The sequence below is a fragment of the Phacochoerus africanus genome, chromosome 1, assembly GCF_016906955.1.
Source record: "Phacochoerus africanus isolate WHEZ1 chromosome 1, ROS_Pafr_v1, whole genome shotgun sequence".
In the NCBI taxonomy this organism is placed as follows: Eukaryota; Metazoa; Chordata; class Mammalia; order Artiodactyla; family Suidae; genus Phacochoerus; species Phacochoerus africanus.
In genome coordinates, this window is record NC_062544.1 from 265,734,484 (window position 1) to 265,751,397 (window position 16,914).

Sequence of the window (16,914 nt, forward strand, 5' to 3'; positions counted from 1 at the left end):
TAATTTTTGAAATCTGCAATTGTATTTTAATATCTCTGGAAAATTAAAGGGGCTGATATGACCCAGTAGATTTTTCTAAAAACTTTTATATCCCTGAACTTTTTCAGATTCTTTCTTTTCCTTTGTATCATGTTTAATCCAGGCTTGGTATGGTATATCTTTGAGAAGAAATTGAGAGAAAATATAAAAGATGACGTTTCAAGCTAGCTTGAAAAATAATTTCATTTGAGATTATTGAATAAATAATCCACTTTTGCAGTAGTCAACCTAGTGAAATTTCTTTGGCATGACTCAAGCACCTTATACTAGAGGCTAGAGTTCTAGATACTCAATTCCATATCTCCAATAATTCTATAGAACAGTCAATTTAGAGAAGACAAAGTGTTTGGGATTTCATTCAGTAAAGATGTTTATTTAAATCCTCCCTATTTCTTAAACATTAAAACGATGAAAAAATATTTTACTTTCTATTTTGTGAGTGTAAATATCACAAAATAAATTATTAATTTTCTTTGAAGGGTAATGCATGTGATTAGAAAGCTAAAATAGAGATGAAGTTCACAAATCATTCTCTTATGTATATTTCTTTATTTTAGATAGTTCATGGAAAGATTTACAGTGATATTATTCATTCAGCTTTAAAGTAGATTGCTTTTCTTTTTACTTATTAAAATGTATTAATCATAGACATATTTTTTTCTTTTAGCAATGGTTGTTTTGAGCAACCTAGAACCAAATACGACTTATGAAATCAGGGTTGCAGCTGTAAATGGAAAAGGTCAAGGAGACTACAGTAAAATAGAAATTTTCCAAACATTACCAGTTCGTAAGTAATCCTCTCTGTTTTGCTCTCTGTTGCTGTTCTCTTCACTTGCAAATTTAAATAGGATTTTAAAATGCAGGGAGACATTTCAACACTTTAAGGAAGTGAATTACCTTTGTAGAAGTGACTTGTTTTTTTTTTTTTTAATTTTTTCTTTTTCCCACTGTACAGCAAGGGGGTCAGGTTATCCTTACATGTATACATTACAATTACATTTTTCCCCCACCCTTTCTTCTGTTGCAACATGAGTATCTAGACATAGTTCTCAATGCTATTCAGCAGGATCTCCTTGTAAATCTATTCTAAGTTGTGTCAGAAGTGATTTCTGAAGACGATGGCATCTCGATTTTATAAAAATAACTTTGTTCTGGAGCAAGAGAAAAGTAAAAATGCACTGAAATCTAAAAATTGTAAAATTCATCTAAGGAAATTGTTTCTATAAGGAAGATGTCCTACTTATTCATAGTCTTATTAATTAGATTGTAGTGCTCAGACTATATTCCATGAGTAGAAAAATATCTACATAGATAATTCCTTTGCTGAGGCATGATCATTGCTTTTATCCCATGAATTATATAGGCCTTAAGTGTGAGAAAAAGTCACCACTGAATTAATCTATTGCAAGGTGATTCCAGATGAAGAAGAATAATTACAGCCTCCTCATTGCCATCATGCCTTGGTGTATTTTAAGTCAACTGCATTTACATCAAATTAAGATACATTTAAAACAGTGTAAATTTCCTTTATGTTGAATAAAGTGTTGAAAAATGTGAGAAAATTTGAGTATGACTAAACAAACACTATCATATAACCTATGCATAATCCTGTCTATTACGTAATTATATTTAGGGAAGTCAAATTGACTGCAATAATTAAGCTAATTTGTTACCAGTTCTTTTCTGTTGGTTCTCATAAAATGTCAGGTGTACTCTCTTTTCTCCATTCTGGATGCCAGTGTTTTTTTCAGTCCTTCTTTATTTTTTTCAACAGGATGACTGCAAGAACATATTGACTTATAATCCTACCTCCAGACTAAAATGATTCTACAATTACTTTGCTGTAATTTAAATAGAGATGTACCCTTTTCTGCTTATAATCCTTAACAACCCTTCATATTTAGTTTTTCCCATAATCTCTTATTGAATTCCTTTTAGATATTACTGAACTGGTTTTTGCAGAAGTTTTAATTCATTTATTGAAAATAGATTATATTGCATATAGGTCATGTGAGTCATAATATCTGACACTAACTGAATTAAATTTTATGAACAATCTTTGTATACTTTCTCTATTTATTTATTTTTTAGGGCCACACCTATGGCATATGGAAGTTCCCAGGTTCAGGGTCTAATCGGAGCTGCAGCTGCCAGCCTACACCACAGCCACAGCAATGCCAGATCTGAGCCACATCTGTGACCTTTTCTTCAGCTGTGGCAAAGCCAGATCCTTAACCCACTGAGTGAGGCCAGCAGTTGAATCTGCATCCGTATTGAAACTAGTCTGGTTCTTAACCTGCTGAGCCACAACGGGAACTCCATTTTCTTTATTTATTTCTTTATGGCTGTGCAATACACACAAGGTTATTTTACTATTTGCCAACATGCCCAATTGTCATATTTCTTTAATGATTTGCCTTTTCTGAGATAAAATACTCGCTTGATTAAAGTTATAAACCTGAGATTAGACATAAAGATTACCTGCAGAAAAAAGTCCAGCTTCTCTAGTTTGGGAAAGGTGCTAACCTCAGCACTGTATTCTGCTTGGATCATCTCAGCATTCCTCTGAGTTGCTGAGGTACTATAAGTTTGTAGAACCTTGCAAATGGAAGTGAGTCCTCTTAGAGTTTCTTAGTATGACCTTATCTGTCTCCATATCCATAGGGAATTGGAGGAAACAGAGGCAGAGGTCACCACTGCATGCCCATTGACGTCACATAAGTGACACACAGCAGGGATTCCCATTCCAAGGGGCCCAGCAGTGATGGCATCCTTCACATAAAAAACCCTGACCCTTCAGTAGATCCCTTTTCATAGGAAAAATATTAGTGTCTTTCTTATAAGACCAGCTCCATATGAAGCATAACACCAAAGGAAGTATTTTCACGAAGCTAGAATTTATTTAAAAAAAAAATTAAACCCATCTATAACTTGGATACTACAAAATTTCTTTATTCAAATCTTCATCTACTTATAAATGCTCATTAAAGCAGATAGCTAATTGCTAAGACGTTATTTTCCCATATAGTTTGATGATTTACTAAAATACTATCTTCGCATATAGTTTGATGACTTAATATGTTTATATTATTACATATTTACAAAGCATTTACAAAATGAATTGACACTAGTAAAATAAATGGTTGTCCACTATTACTACAAGAAATAAAGTTGTATGCTTGTATAATGCAGTGAGTACTATTCTCGCAGAATTTGCACATCAATATAGACCATATATTTGGTCCTGAGGTTTCATAATTTTGGCATATGTCTAGTGTTCTGAATATTGCTGTTTCTCAGATGGAGAAAATGAGGATCAGAGATTATATCGCAATAAAGGGCAAATAGAAAGTAGTAAGCCCAGAATAACATCATACATTTTGATTATATGTGGTGTTGTTTTTATAAAAATGCAGTTTCTTTATATATATAATGTATGTACAAATCCCAAGAATGTTGTGTTGCATATTTAGGTGAACCAAGTCCTCCATCCATTCATGGACAGCCAAGCAGTGGGAAAAGCTTTAAACTCAGTATCACCAAACAGGATGATGGAGGGGCCCCTATTTTGGAATACATCGTGAAATATAGAAGTGTAAGTGCCCTGTTTATTACCGTTTTGTGCAGTGTTTTTAGGTTGCATTAGATTTGAATTAAATTCATAGAAATGTCAGAAGTGAATGCATAACTACAAATTAAATAACAATAATGATAAATGGTTCTCATAGGAATTCGTGACATTTTTCCGTTGCTGAAATTTATCATTATAAACTCCAAAATATGTGCTTATTGGTTTGTTTTTGTAAAATTTAAACATAGATCATTAAAATGATGCCACAGTTTCTACCTGGTGATTTCTAAACTTGGCAACATTTCAGAAATGAAATGTCATTTTCCCTGTTTTTCTGATAAGTTTAGCAGGATATTTCACCTTCCATTCTGCTCAATTTTAGTAACTTTAAGTCTTCTCAATTTTAGTTACTGTAGGTAGGAGTAGCAAATCACACCTCAAAAATGACCTTATTATTTATTTTTATGAATTATTAAGTTATCAATGACTTGAAATAAATTTATTATTTAATATGACTTTATAAAAAGAAATCACTCGAATCAACATCTAACAAAAAATGGCCACATGGAACTTGAGAGAGAGAGAATAGATTTTTTCAAGCTTAATTAGCGCTAACATGGGATTTTGGACAGCCCAAAGCTGCTTTGAGACTTGTCATCTGTGTAGGGGATGAAGGATGTCCTCTGGTTGCAGATGAAGAAAGTGACCTGAAAGACTTTGCCTTCAGCTGAAAATGATGCCAACATCCACTACAAGTGATTTCTGTTAACAGCTCTGCCATAAGTACCAATGAGTATTTGTGTCTGCTGCAGGATGTGTTAAAAGTGACACACAATTTTAAATTTAATTTTGAAAAGTTTATTTACTAATTATTATTATCCCCATGATACCATGTCAATTTTATTCATTTTAATTTTATTTTTCTTTTTCATATCTCAAGGATTCACCTTAATGCATATATTCCCTTAATGTGTTTCCTCAGCAAAAATACATGCCATTATCATCTTTCATTCACATACACCTTTTTGTATTCTAACACTTAGTCATTCCTTACAATTTTTGAAATGGAACACCAACTTTTAAAATTTCTATGACTTCTAGTTATCATAATTTTTTTTGTGTGTGTGTGTTATCATGTCAATGTAATGGTGGCCTTAACCAAATTGAAAAATATTACCGTTCTCTCCATATTGGTTAAACCTGTAACCCTGGGAAATTTAGGTGATTTTCTTGTTTTTAATTTAAATATTTTTAACCTTTTGTTTTACTAATATTTATGATTATCCTTATAATAGTGTGTCAGTTCCATACTTATGTTTCATGAACATTTGTGGATATTTTCCAAGTTTAATCTATTTAGAAAATAGTGCAATTGCTTCTTAATAGAATGTAAATGATTTTACCTATCTTCCCATAAATCTACAATTTTCTAAATTATAACATTGATGCTTTTAAATTCAAATATCTAAATTTTGGAGGATGGTTTGAAAAAAAGGAGTTTAATTTTGAGCAGCAAACCTCAGTAATTAATTTTAGATACCAGTTTAGTCTTTTAAATTTAAGACTGATGTCCCCTTCCAAGGACCCCCCTTTGTTGCAGGTTTCATGCTGGAGATGATGGACAGCTGTGTGTCTTATGGCTAAACTTCTACGAAGGTTTCATACCTCCCTTCCAAAGCAACTCTGAAAGGCTCATTTGTCTCTCTGTGAATCTGATGGTGTCTTAGTGGTCAGGTCAAGTTTCTCAACCATTCTTATTTGACCATTTGGAAACTCTTTCAATGGGAAAGGGTCTCTATAAGGGTCGTAAGCTTAATGCAAATTAATGGGAATGACCTGGGAGAAAAGAACTTGTGTGCAGATTGCGGACCAAGATTACACCTGGAAGAATTTATGATACAAAATACAAATGGATGGTAAGAATCTGTAGGTAATTCCAACAAAATTCCATAGTGAACACTGAACTTCAATGATGAATTGTAAAAATATATCTAACATTATACCCTTTATATGATAGTTTCTATCTAAAACTAAAAGCTATGTTTGACTTGACCTTCTAAAGAGTTGATATTGGAAATAATACAAATGTTATATTGAGTTTAACAAGAATCATTCATTTCAATTGATAATGGAAAACATTTATAATTTCGTATTGTATCTTTATCCATCAGTGGGTTTTATTAATATAGCATGTATATTTTAGAAATGATGTGACTTTGTTCAGCTATAGAGTCAGGAATCCAAATTATTTTTCCTTATGTTCTTTCATCCTTAGCAAGTTGGCTTTTGTCTTCATATAGATTATCTCATGTTCCTAAGTTGTTGCCCTCACATCTACATTCAAAATGTAAAGAGAGTGAAAAGAACAAAAGAAACAATAGGCTGTTTAAGCTGAATTTGTCTATTTTTCCAGCAATGCTGTATACTTTTTTAAAAAACCCCACCAAGCAGAATTTGAATTATGTCTCATTAGATAGAATATGTCTCATTTGACTACCATTAAAGGAAAGGTCTTATAGTTGGGATTTGGGTCAGCTAAATAATGGGGTCTCCAACATATTGTTAAAGGAATTGCCTATATTATTGTAAAGACTGACTTAGTTTTCCAGGACTACCATAACAGAATACTACAGATGAAGTGTCTTAAACAACACAAATATGTTTCCTCACAGTTATGGAGGCTGGTAGACCAAGACAAAAGCGTCAGCAGGTTTGGTTTCTCCTAAGGCCTCTCTCCTTGGCTTATAGATGGCTACCTTCTTGCTGTGTCCTCACATGGCCTTTTTATCTGTGCACACACATCTCTGGTGTTTCTTCTTCTTCTTGTGAAAATATAAGTATTATTTGACTAGGGCTCTATCTAAAGGATCTCCTGTAACCTTAGATACCTCCTTAAATATATCATACCTTCTAATAGAATTACATTGGAGGTGAGAACTTTAATATTAATCTGAGGGAGTGTACACAAATTAGTCCAGAATAATATTATCTGTCGTGAATCTTGTGTATCTATAAAGGCACACTTTGGCATTTTGGGTGGTATAATAGTGGGCCAACCAGGAATCAGCCACTCAATACAGTACGTTTAGTATTTCTCACCCCCTACCCATATTACGAGTAGTGATTTCAGTCACTGTTGAAACCAGAAATGTTCACTAGCATATCAGTACATCTGTTTAGAGTGAAATAGATTCATAAAATGGAAAAGACATTCAAGGGGAAATTACATTTATATGTATATATTTGAAAACATTAACTGCATTTAAGATGCTGACCAAATTTATTTTGGTTTCTTTAATGTGGGTTAAAATTAATATTTTATGAGAAGTTATGTGTGAAACATAGAGACAAATAAAATGTTAAGTGTAATAAAATTAGAAAATTTTGTGGATTCAAATAATAGTAGTCATCAATATATTTTACCTCTATACTTAGTTAACATGTCTCAATTTCACATTAAAATTTAAACAAGGACAAGTTTTGTTTTCAGTAAATCTCTGGCTTCCATTGTTTTGCCTTTCTTCTCCCCATCATAACCCCAATAAATCTAATGGTAGCAGTGCCCTAGTTTTGCGTATTTCCTCCTCAATTTCATCTCATCTCATTTGTGTTGCCATACGTCTTCTTTTCATTCCAATATCCAGCTTTTTCTAACTGCAAAAATTACTAGAGAATCTCTTTTTAAATAGCATAATGAAAATGGTTGCATAATTCAAACATAGTTATAACTGACAGATAATAAATTACTGTGTTTCTATAAAGCCTACTGGCATTTTATTTTATTTTACTTTTTTTGCTTTTTAGGGCCACACCTGAGGCATATGGAAGTTCCCAGGCTAGGGGTTGAATCGGAGCTACAGCCTCTGGCCTACACCACAGCCACAGCAACATGGAATCCCAGCTGCATCTGTGCCCTACACCACAGCTCATGGCAACACCAGATCCCCAACCCACCAGGCGAGGTCAGGGATCGAACCCTCATCCTCATGGATCCTAGTTGGGTTCCTTAACTGCTGAGCCACAAAGGGGACTCTCCCTACGGCTATTAGTAGAACTTTAGGCTATGGTAAGAGCTGTAAAAGTAATTTTTTTTTGTCTTTTTTGCTATTTCTTGGGCCGCTCCCGCGGCATATGGAGATTCCCAGGCTAGGGGTTGAATCGGAGCTGTAGCCACCAGCCTACGCCAGAGCCACAGCAACGCGGGATCCGTGCCGCGTCTGCAACCTACACCACAGCTCACGGCAACGCCGGATCGTTAACCCACTGAGCAAGGGCAGGGACCGAACCCGCAACCTCATGGGTCCTAGTCGGATGCATTAACCGCTGCACCACGACAGGAACTCCTGTAAAAGTAATTTCTTACAGCCTTTGTATTTCAAGGGAGGTATTGCTCACTCTTGAAGGGAGAAAAAATGTACATGAAGTGTTATTTTCTCACTTTTTAATGGACAAACTGAACCAAACTGAGCCTTACACAGTTTGGGTGACTTGGTCATGGGTGGAGCTAGGGAACAGAAATAAGATTTTGTCATCTAAAAAAAAATTTTTAGTGGTAAGGGCTGAAGTAAAATTTGCCTGCTGAGATTATATTGACTCCTCAACCACTCTCCAAATATAGCTCCTGTGTCTCCAAATACAGCCATCATCCATCCACTTCCTTACTATATCATTTAATGAAATACCTTGTACTCCAACACACTAAAACAATCTCCATCTTCCTTTGTTTCCCTTTCCCTCCCTTTATTAACTCCTCCATCATGCAAACATCATGCTCTGCAGGTCCAACTGCAATTCCATGATTCAGTATAAAGTGATATTCATGTGATCAAACAATAAATAGCCCCTCTTGGGAGGGAATAATTTTCTCTACAGTTTCTTTCTTAAGTTACTAGTTCACATTTAAAAAAAAAAACTTGCATACTCAAAATTTGGTGGCTAAATATTTATAATGGCATTTGCCTTCGTGTTTGCCCTTCTATTGAAATAACAAAAACTATTTCAAAAAAATTCTTAATTATCTATTTTCATTGTCTGACTCCAAGCCACTCCATCTATTATTCCTCAAATTGTATGAATTCCACAATGGAGTAAAGTGTTATTGAATAACTTGAAAATTTATTTAGCTATATGCAACTCATTTTTTAATTGGATATCCTTTATGGGAATAAGATATGTAAATTCAGAAAGTAAGGAACAGCCTCATGAAATGTCCTACTTGATTCTTCTTCCACCCTATCTTTTGACTCCCCTGTGAACAGGACTATATGTTTTATAAGCTAGAAACAACAAAATTGAGATGATATATTCCTTATGTGAGTATTGATTTGTAGAAGACATTGAATCTAAGTATTTAAACCAGGATTTCACTGGAAAAGAGACTAATCATATCATAATGTAGAGAACATGTATCTTTCTATAGATTCTGAATCAGGAAACACATATTATTCTATGCTATCTTGTAGTAAATAGAGCGCACAACTTTGTTCAGTTGCCTATTAAGAAGATAGAATTTATGAGAACAGAACTGGAGTAGTAAAAGCAGAATTAGATGGCACCATGGACCCTTTATGAAAGTTAACATCTCTAATAAGTCATTGAGATTAAGCCATGTATTTGGAGAATAAAGACAAACATTAATCTCAAAATGCAAATGGAAAAATTAAAAGTTATTTTATGTACAGAATATTTTCACTGACTTTGTACTGTAGTGTCAATAGAATTATATATATTTTTACTAGAGTATAGTTGATTTACAGTGTTGTGACAATTTCTTCTGTGCAGCATGGTGACCCAATCATATACAGTATTTGTCTCATACTATCTTTTATCATGTTCTACCCCAAGAGATTGGATATAGTTTACTGTGATGTACAATAGGACCTCATTGCTTATGCATTCTAAGTGTAATAGTTTGCTTCTACCAACCCCAAACTCCCAGTCCATCCCACTCCCTCCCCGCTGGCAACCACAAGTTTGTTCTCCATGTCCATGATTTGTTTCTGTTTTGTAGATAGGATCATTTGTGTCATATTTTATATTCCACATATAACATTTTTTGATAATTTATTTTTTAAATTTTATTATAGTTGATTTACAATGTCCCCTCAATTTCTGCTGTACAGCAAGGTGACCCAGTTATACATATATAACTCCATCATGCATCATACATATATAACTCCATCATATAACTCCATACACATTATCCTCCATCATGTCCCATCACAAGTGATTAGATATAGTTCCATGCGCTATACAGCAGGATCTCATTGATTATCCACTCCAAGTGCAATAGTTTGCACCTACTAACCCCAAATTACAAATCTATTCCAATTCCTCCCCCTCCCCCTTGGCAACCACAAGTCTGTTCTCCCTGTCCATGAGTTTATTTTCTGTAGATAGGTTTATTTGTACCATATTAGATCCCAGATAGGTTTATTTGTACCATATTAGATCCCAGATGTAAGTGATACTGCCGAGACCAGCTCAGCAGGTGAGGGCTGAAGAACAGGTGCTGTGGAATTTAAGAAGAAGTTAACATAAAACAAGACACAGAGACATTTATCTTAATCAAAAGGGGAACCAGGGGGCTCAAGGTCTCAGGGACCAAGAGCACCGCCTCAAGAAACCACACTGCTTTTATTGTGCTCTTTAGGATTACGTCATGTGAGGAGGAGGCTATAGGGGCAGGATATAGTTTTTTATTATTTTAAAAGTCACATAGCTGGTAGCTGGTTAAGCCTTTATTCTGACCTTTAGGCATTTAACAATCATTAGCATTGAGGAAACTTGGCCTCAGGTATCTATGCATAGCATCTGGAGAATCACCACTGTGCTTCTGCAGACTGAGTGCCTATCTGCAGCAACCCAGCATGCCTAGGTTTGCACCTCATTCTCTTTGCTGATGCATATCTTGCTAATGATCCCTCGTAAACAGCATGTGGTATTTGTCTTTCTCTTTCTGACTTACTTCACTTTGTATGCGAGTCTCTAGTTCCATTCCTGGTAACGACCCCTCATAAACAGCATATGGTATTTGTTTTTCTCTTTCTGACTTACTTCACTTTGTATGAGAGTCTCTAGTTCCATTCATGTTGCTGCAAACGCATTATTCTTTTTATGGCTGAGCAGTATCCCATCGTGTAGATGTACCACTGCTTATTAATCCATTCATTTGTTGATGCACATTAGGTTGTTTCTGTGTCTTGGCTATTTTGAATAGTTCTGCTATGAACATAGAGGTGTGTGAATCTTTTTCACTGACAGTTTTGTCTGGATATATATCCAGGGGATTTCTGGATCATATGTTAGTTCTGCAGTTAGTTTTCTGAGGTGCCTCTATACTGTTTTCCATAGTGGTTGTACCAGTTTACATTCCCACCAACAGTGTAGGAGGGTTCCCTTTGCTCCACACCTTCTCCAGCATTTGCTATTTGTAGACTTACTAATGATAGCCATTCTGACCAGTGTGAAGTGGTACCTCATTGTAGTTTTGATTTTCATTTCTCTGATAATTAGTGATGTTGATCATTTTTTTATGTGCCTTTTGGCCATCTATATGTCTCCTTTGGAGAAATGTCTATTCAGGTTTTCTGCCCATTTTTCAATTGGTTTGTTTGTTTTATGGCTGTTGGGTCGTATCAGCTGTTTTTATATTTTAGAGACTAAGCCGCTTCATCATTTGAATCTATTTTCTCCCATTCCATAGATTGTCTTTTTTAAAATGGTTTCCTTTGCTATGCAAAAGCTTGTCAGTTTGATTAGGTCCCAATATTTAATTTTGTTTTCATTTCTATTGCCTTGGGAGACTGGCCTAAGAAAACATTTGTATGGTTGATGTCAGAAAATGTTTTACCTATGTTCTGTCCAAGGAGTTTTATGGTGTCTTGTTTTATGTTTAAGTCTTTAAACCATTTTGAGTTTTTTGTTGTTGTTGTTCATGTTATGTGGGTGTGTTCCAGTTTCATTGATTCACTAGCATCTGTCTAGTTTTCCCAGCACCACTTGCTGAAGAGACTGTCTTTTTCCCATTCTGTATTCTTGGCTCCTTTGATGAAGATTAATTGACCATTGCAGTCTAGGTTTACATTTCTGCATTCTTTATTTTGTTCCATTGGTCTGTATGTCTGCTTTTGTACCAGTACCAAACCGTCTTGGTTTCTGTAGCTTTGTGATATTGTCTGCAGTCTGGGAGAGTTCTGCCTCCTGTTTGGTTTTTTTTCCTCAGGATTGCTTTGGCAATTTTGGCTCTTTTATGGTTCAAGTTTTGAAATATGTTCCAACATTGGATAATTATGATCCTTAAAGATTCCTAAACTTTTTGGTGTGTTTTCCTTGCTGCTAGTGAAAATGATGATTTTTATTCATTCTTGTTTTGATATCATAAAACATTCTAATTGTTGTCTGAATAAATAAATGTATAAATGACTTGATGAATAAGTTGATCTATGTTGTGCAATTATAAATGGCCTGTAACTAGATTAATACATGTATACAAGGAATAATAAATACAAGGGAAAAAACTTGTACCGTGTTCATTTTTATAGGTTGTGAGAGCACAGAAAGTGATAGATAGGAAAAATTAGCCCTTATTTTCCCCTAAAGAAATACTTGGGTCTTGAAGACAAGGAATAGATAAAATAGAGTCCAGTTTAAAAATTTTTACCAGGCTTCAGGACCTAGAACAAAGGCACTTTGAATAGGCTATAATGATATAAAAAATGTACAGTGGAGAGTGGGTGTATGTGTATGTAAATTGTCTGGATTGCTAAATCACTCCGTCTCATATTCAGAGAAGCAAACGGAGCTTTAGAGAATTCTGGGGATTTCTGTAAGTTCATGTAAGTAGTGAAACCCAGGAAACCCAGGAACCAGGAACTGCCTTATATGGGAACACAAAATCTTATATCATAGCACACTGGATTCACAAGAACCTTAAAATTAATCAAGTTAGTACAAGCCCACCTCCTCTGTTGTCTTCTCTTTTTATAATTATTTAGTTTTTATTTAAGATGATGTTGACCATATATACCCTGAGACTTTGTAAAGAAAGTTAGTGAATGTCTTCTTATTTTGAATAAAAGCAGTGAAGGTGCCCTTTACAGATAAGAAAACCAAAACTCTCTCCCTCCCTCCTCCACTCTTCTCCCTACAGATGATAGCAAACATTTCCTTATATGCTGATATGATTTAGAATAACTTTTAAGGAGTCCTCTTAATTGTCATATGGCCTTGCTACCAACATTTTGATGAAAAGAATTGCTTACGAGAAACTGTATCAAAGCAAAATGACATTTTTTTTTCTTTTTTTTTTTGTCTGTGGCTGTCCTTTAACTTTTAATTGGCTTATTAATACTAGGCCTATTCAGCAAATCATCTCATTAAGTTACCTAAGGGAACATTTTGCAACCAGATTATCTTAAATTGTTCCCTCGGCATTTAAATTCTGTAAATTAGGCCCTCTACAAATGCATAATTGAGATTTTTATCCCTAAGGGAGCATTTGGTAACACCCACTTTATTTTTTTTCTATACCCTAGAAATAGTAATTAAAGGATTCAAAATCCTCCTTGCCTAATGGTGAATAGAAAATCAAATTAATTTAAATTGGGGAAAATATTAGAATTCCGTTTGGTTCCTTATGCCATGAGTCCAACAGTCTGAAATTATGGAGAGGCTTTTTATTTATTGTGCTAAGATCTTCAACAATTAAGAATTAAGTGATTGGTAATTCAGAAGAGACTCTGCATGTCTTGGACTTGTCAGGAACTTTGACTTTAAATATTCGATTCTCCTAAATAGTATTTTTGAGAGGATTACCAGAAGGATGCAAAGTCTTTTTGTACCTCCAAATAATACATTTTATCCTGGGGTAATTCGGGTATCAGCTGTTGGCTTATTTTCTGGCTCTTTCCCCCACACATCCACTCAGATACAAAGAAAAACTCAGCTCTGGATTTTCACACAAATATTCACTCTGCTCAAGAGTGATAGTTAAGGAGTTCCCATTGTGATGCAGTAGAAACAAATCTGACTAGTAACCATGAGGTTGTGGGTTTGATCACTGGCCTTGCTCAGTGGGTTAAGGATCCAGTCACAGACATGGCCTGGATCTGGTGTTGCTGTGGCTGTGGTGTAGGCTGGCGGCTACAGCTCCAATTCGACCCCTAGCCTGGGCACCTCCATGTGCTGCAGGTGTGGCCCTAAAAAGCAAAAAAAAAAAAAGATTGGTAATTAAATAGAACTTACTGAATTATTGGGGCAAGAGGACAGCTACAAAGGCAACTACTGCTTTGTGTAGGCTTTGTCCTTATCTAACCCTTCAATCTTCCCACCCTTCATCCCTGTCTTTCTCTCTGTGTGTGTATTCCATTTTGTCTGTAGACAAAATAATATATATATATATGATGTATTTTTGTATATATGTACCATGTCATATATGATCTGAGATTATTTTTTAGTAGATTTTTTTTAAGCTTTATTGTTTTGGTTAACACCTGTAAAGTGTTTTTACATTTACTTAAAACAGTAAACAACAGTGTTTGTCTTTACATCTCTTAGTGATTGTGTACCTTTCTGAGACTTTCAAACATTGTACCTATTTTTTTGGATTTAAACTTCTCAGAAGAATCACCTTTTCATTAACTAGGTGAGGACAAATATAAAGAAAAATGGAACTGGAGTTTCTTATTTCCAGTAAAGTTGACATTACTTCCCCAGAGGAAACTTTCCTGGCTCCAGGATTCTATTAGTTCTCCCTGTTGCATGTTCCCAAAGCATTCTTTTATTTCTCAAAGAGCTCATGTCTTTATTATGTGCTGGTTTATAAACTCCGAAATGAGGTATTGTACATATCTTTTTCACTATTGTATTCAAAGTTCTAGAGAAGTCTCAGTACCCACTAGAGACTGAATAACTGAATGAATTGATGAAGAAAGAGGGTGTTGGGACAATTATAGCTAATGATACTACTGTCCTAGGCATTTCAAAAGTCCACCTGGGTTCCTTTCTTAACTTTACTAGTCATTTAGTAATTTAGACAAGTTATAAGGTTTCTGGTTCATATCATTGTTTTCCAATGTCTTTTCCAGTAACTTCATAACACCTTAAATAATATTGTGCACAAGTCCAATATGATAAATAAGCCTATTTAAAAGTTTCAAAAAGCAAGGGCATATACCTCTTATTTATATGGTAACTTTAGGTGCTTGTCCAAAACCAATAGCTTCATTGAGAGGGGGTAGTAATATCTTCAGTTTTATATGAAACAGCAAGACAGGACAACATATTTCTTTTGTAATAAAATTGTATGAAATCAAAAATAATTAAGCAGAGCTATAGTATGGTATCAAAACTAATGCCATCTTGTCTCCTTTTGAAGGACACTTCATATTTGTATAGCTTCAGTTTAATGCAATCATGAATTTAACTTCCACAATTTGACTTTAGATAATAAATCCTCAATTTTCACCGTAAATGTAGAAAACAGTTACTCTTTCTAATCAAATAAATATTGTAAAATATTGGCTCAACATAAAGTAATTCTGGGCTGGGCACTGAGGTTAAACAGATTGATAAATCAATCAATTGATCATTCTGTCTGTTTACCCGTCTGTCACTATGACTTGGTTACAATTTATTTATAATACACATCTGGGAAATTGAGATTTGTATTTGGAGTGATGGATTATTATATATGTGATTTCAGAGAAAATATCATTTCATTTCTATATAGTTATTATGAAAATACTTTCTCTTTAATACCTATCACTCGTTAAGTGGTTATGATTCTTAATGCCCTGGAATACTCAATTTACTTAGTTTTGCTCCTTGCTCCCTCGGGAAAGCTAACAAAGGCAGCTACGACCTTCACTTCTGCAACAGAGATGAGGCACAGAGAACTTGCCATTTAAACACTTACCTGCGCTTAAATGGCTAACATAGGTGGAGCTGAATGTTCACATTGTTTAGTATAGTTACTGTCCATAAAATTATATCAATTATTTGTAACTGTACTCATAGTATTTTTTCAAATGAAGGATAATTCATTTATAATGCTGTCCAAAACATTTATTTTAGAAAAAGAATCAGAATTTAAGTGCAGAATATCCAAAGACAGGATAGCATTTTTTAGTTTTTTCTGCTAATAACCTATTTAACAGCTAATAATTTTTCTTCTATGTTGTTTCATTATAAGTCTAAAGCATCATAGTAATTTAAATCTATTTAAAAAATCCAGAATTTATTTGCAAGAAACTTTACTACCTACCTCCCCTACCCCACTCCAAGCCTTAAACTACAGTCTCTGGCAGTTATTTTAATGGATATATTAGGCTTTTTCTATATATAATATTTTATTTTCCATATTTACATGACTATTAATAGTCAACAAAGTGGATAGACAGAAGACTGATGTATGTGAAATTTAAAAAATCTTAATGGAGATAAATTGTCAATTGCTGAATCATCAAGGATTAATTATGAAATCATTGCTCTTCAGCTAATTTTAAAAGCATTACATTTTTTGTGGAAAAATCTTAGAAATGACTTCATCTGTATACAGCTTCATTTATCCCAGTGGATGAGAAAATATTCTTTTTTGATTCACTAAACCCACTTGATCCATTTCAAGATAAATTAATATTTTTAAAGATCACAAATTTAGAGCATGGATATTTAAAATATATTTGTAATGCCTTAACAGAAAGATAAAGAAGACCAGTGGCTAGAGAAAAAAGTGCAAGGAAATAAAGACCATATTATTTTGGAGCATCTACAGTGGACAATGGGGTATGAAGTTCAAATTACAGCTGCCAATAGATTGGGATATTCAGAACCAACAGTCTATGAGTTCAACATGCCACCAAAGCCCAACATTATTAAAGGTAAGCAACATATATGCTCTCTTAGGCTGAAAATAAATGTGGTATTATCTTTTATAACCCCTCTGGATTTTTCTTAATATTGAAAATATAGTTTTATTAAAGTGTAAATTTTAGTGCTAATCCTGATTATTTACATGTCCTAATTGAGATTTCTCAATCTCTCTTGCCATGGAAGATTTGTTCATATGTAAATGCACTTTCACAACTTAAGTGGTTGAAATGGTCAGGAGAGAAGAGCAGAGGGGGAGGGTGGAGAGTAAGAGACTGTTGAAAATCAACTTGAAAAAATGTCATCCAGACTAGAAAAGACGTTTGCAAAGAGGACAACTTTTCTGACTAAGACATGGGAGTTGGTTCTCCAATTCTGGGGAGATGTAGCCAGAGATAATAAACCTATTCATGCCTGACCAAGGATGTTGAGTT

The 16,914-nt window shown here is 34.4% G+C and overlaps 1 protein-coding gene across 3 annotated transcripts in view; it reads left to right on the top strand.

The window, feature by feature from the left end:
• Positions 1-16,914, top strand: part of NCAM2 (neural cell adhesion molecule 2) — a 494,205-nt gene that overhangs the window by 442,882 nt on the left and 34,409 nt on the right. For all 3 annotated transcript variants that reach the window (XM_047756284.1, XM_047756302.1, XM_047756292.1), the window contains 3 exons: positions 707-826; positions 3,513-3,634; positions 16,311-16,491. In XM_047756284.1, coding sequence (XP_047612240.1) covers positions 707-826; positions 3,513-3,634; positions 16,311-16,491 — 423 coding nt within the window. The remainder of the gene's footprint in view (positions 1-706; positions 827-3,512; positions 3,635-16,310; positions 16,492-16,914) is intronic.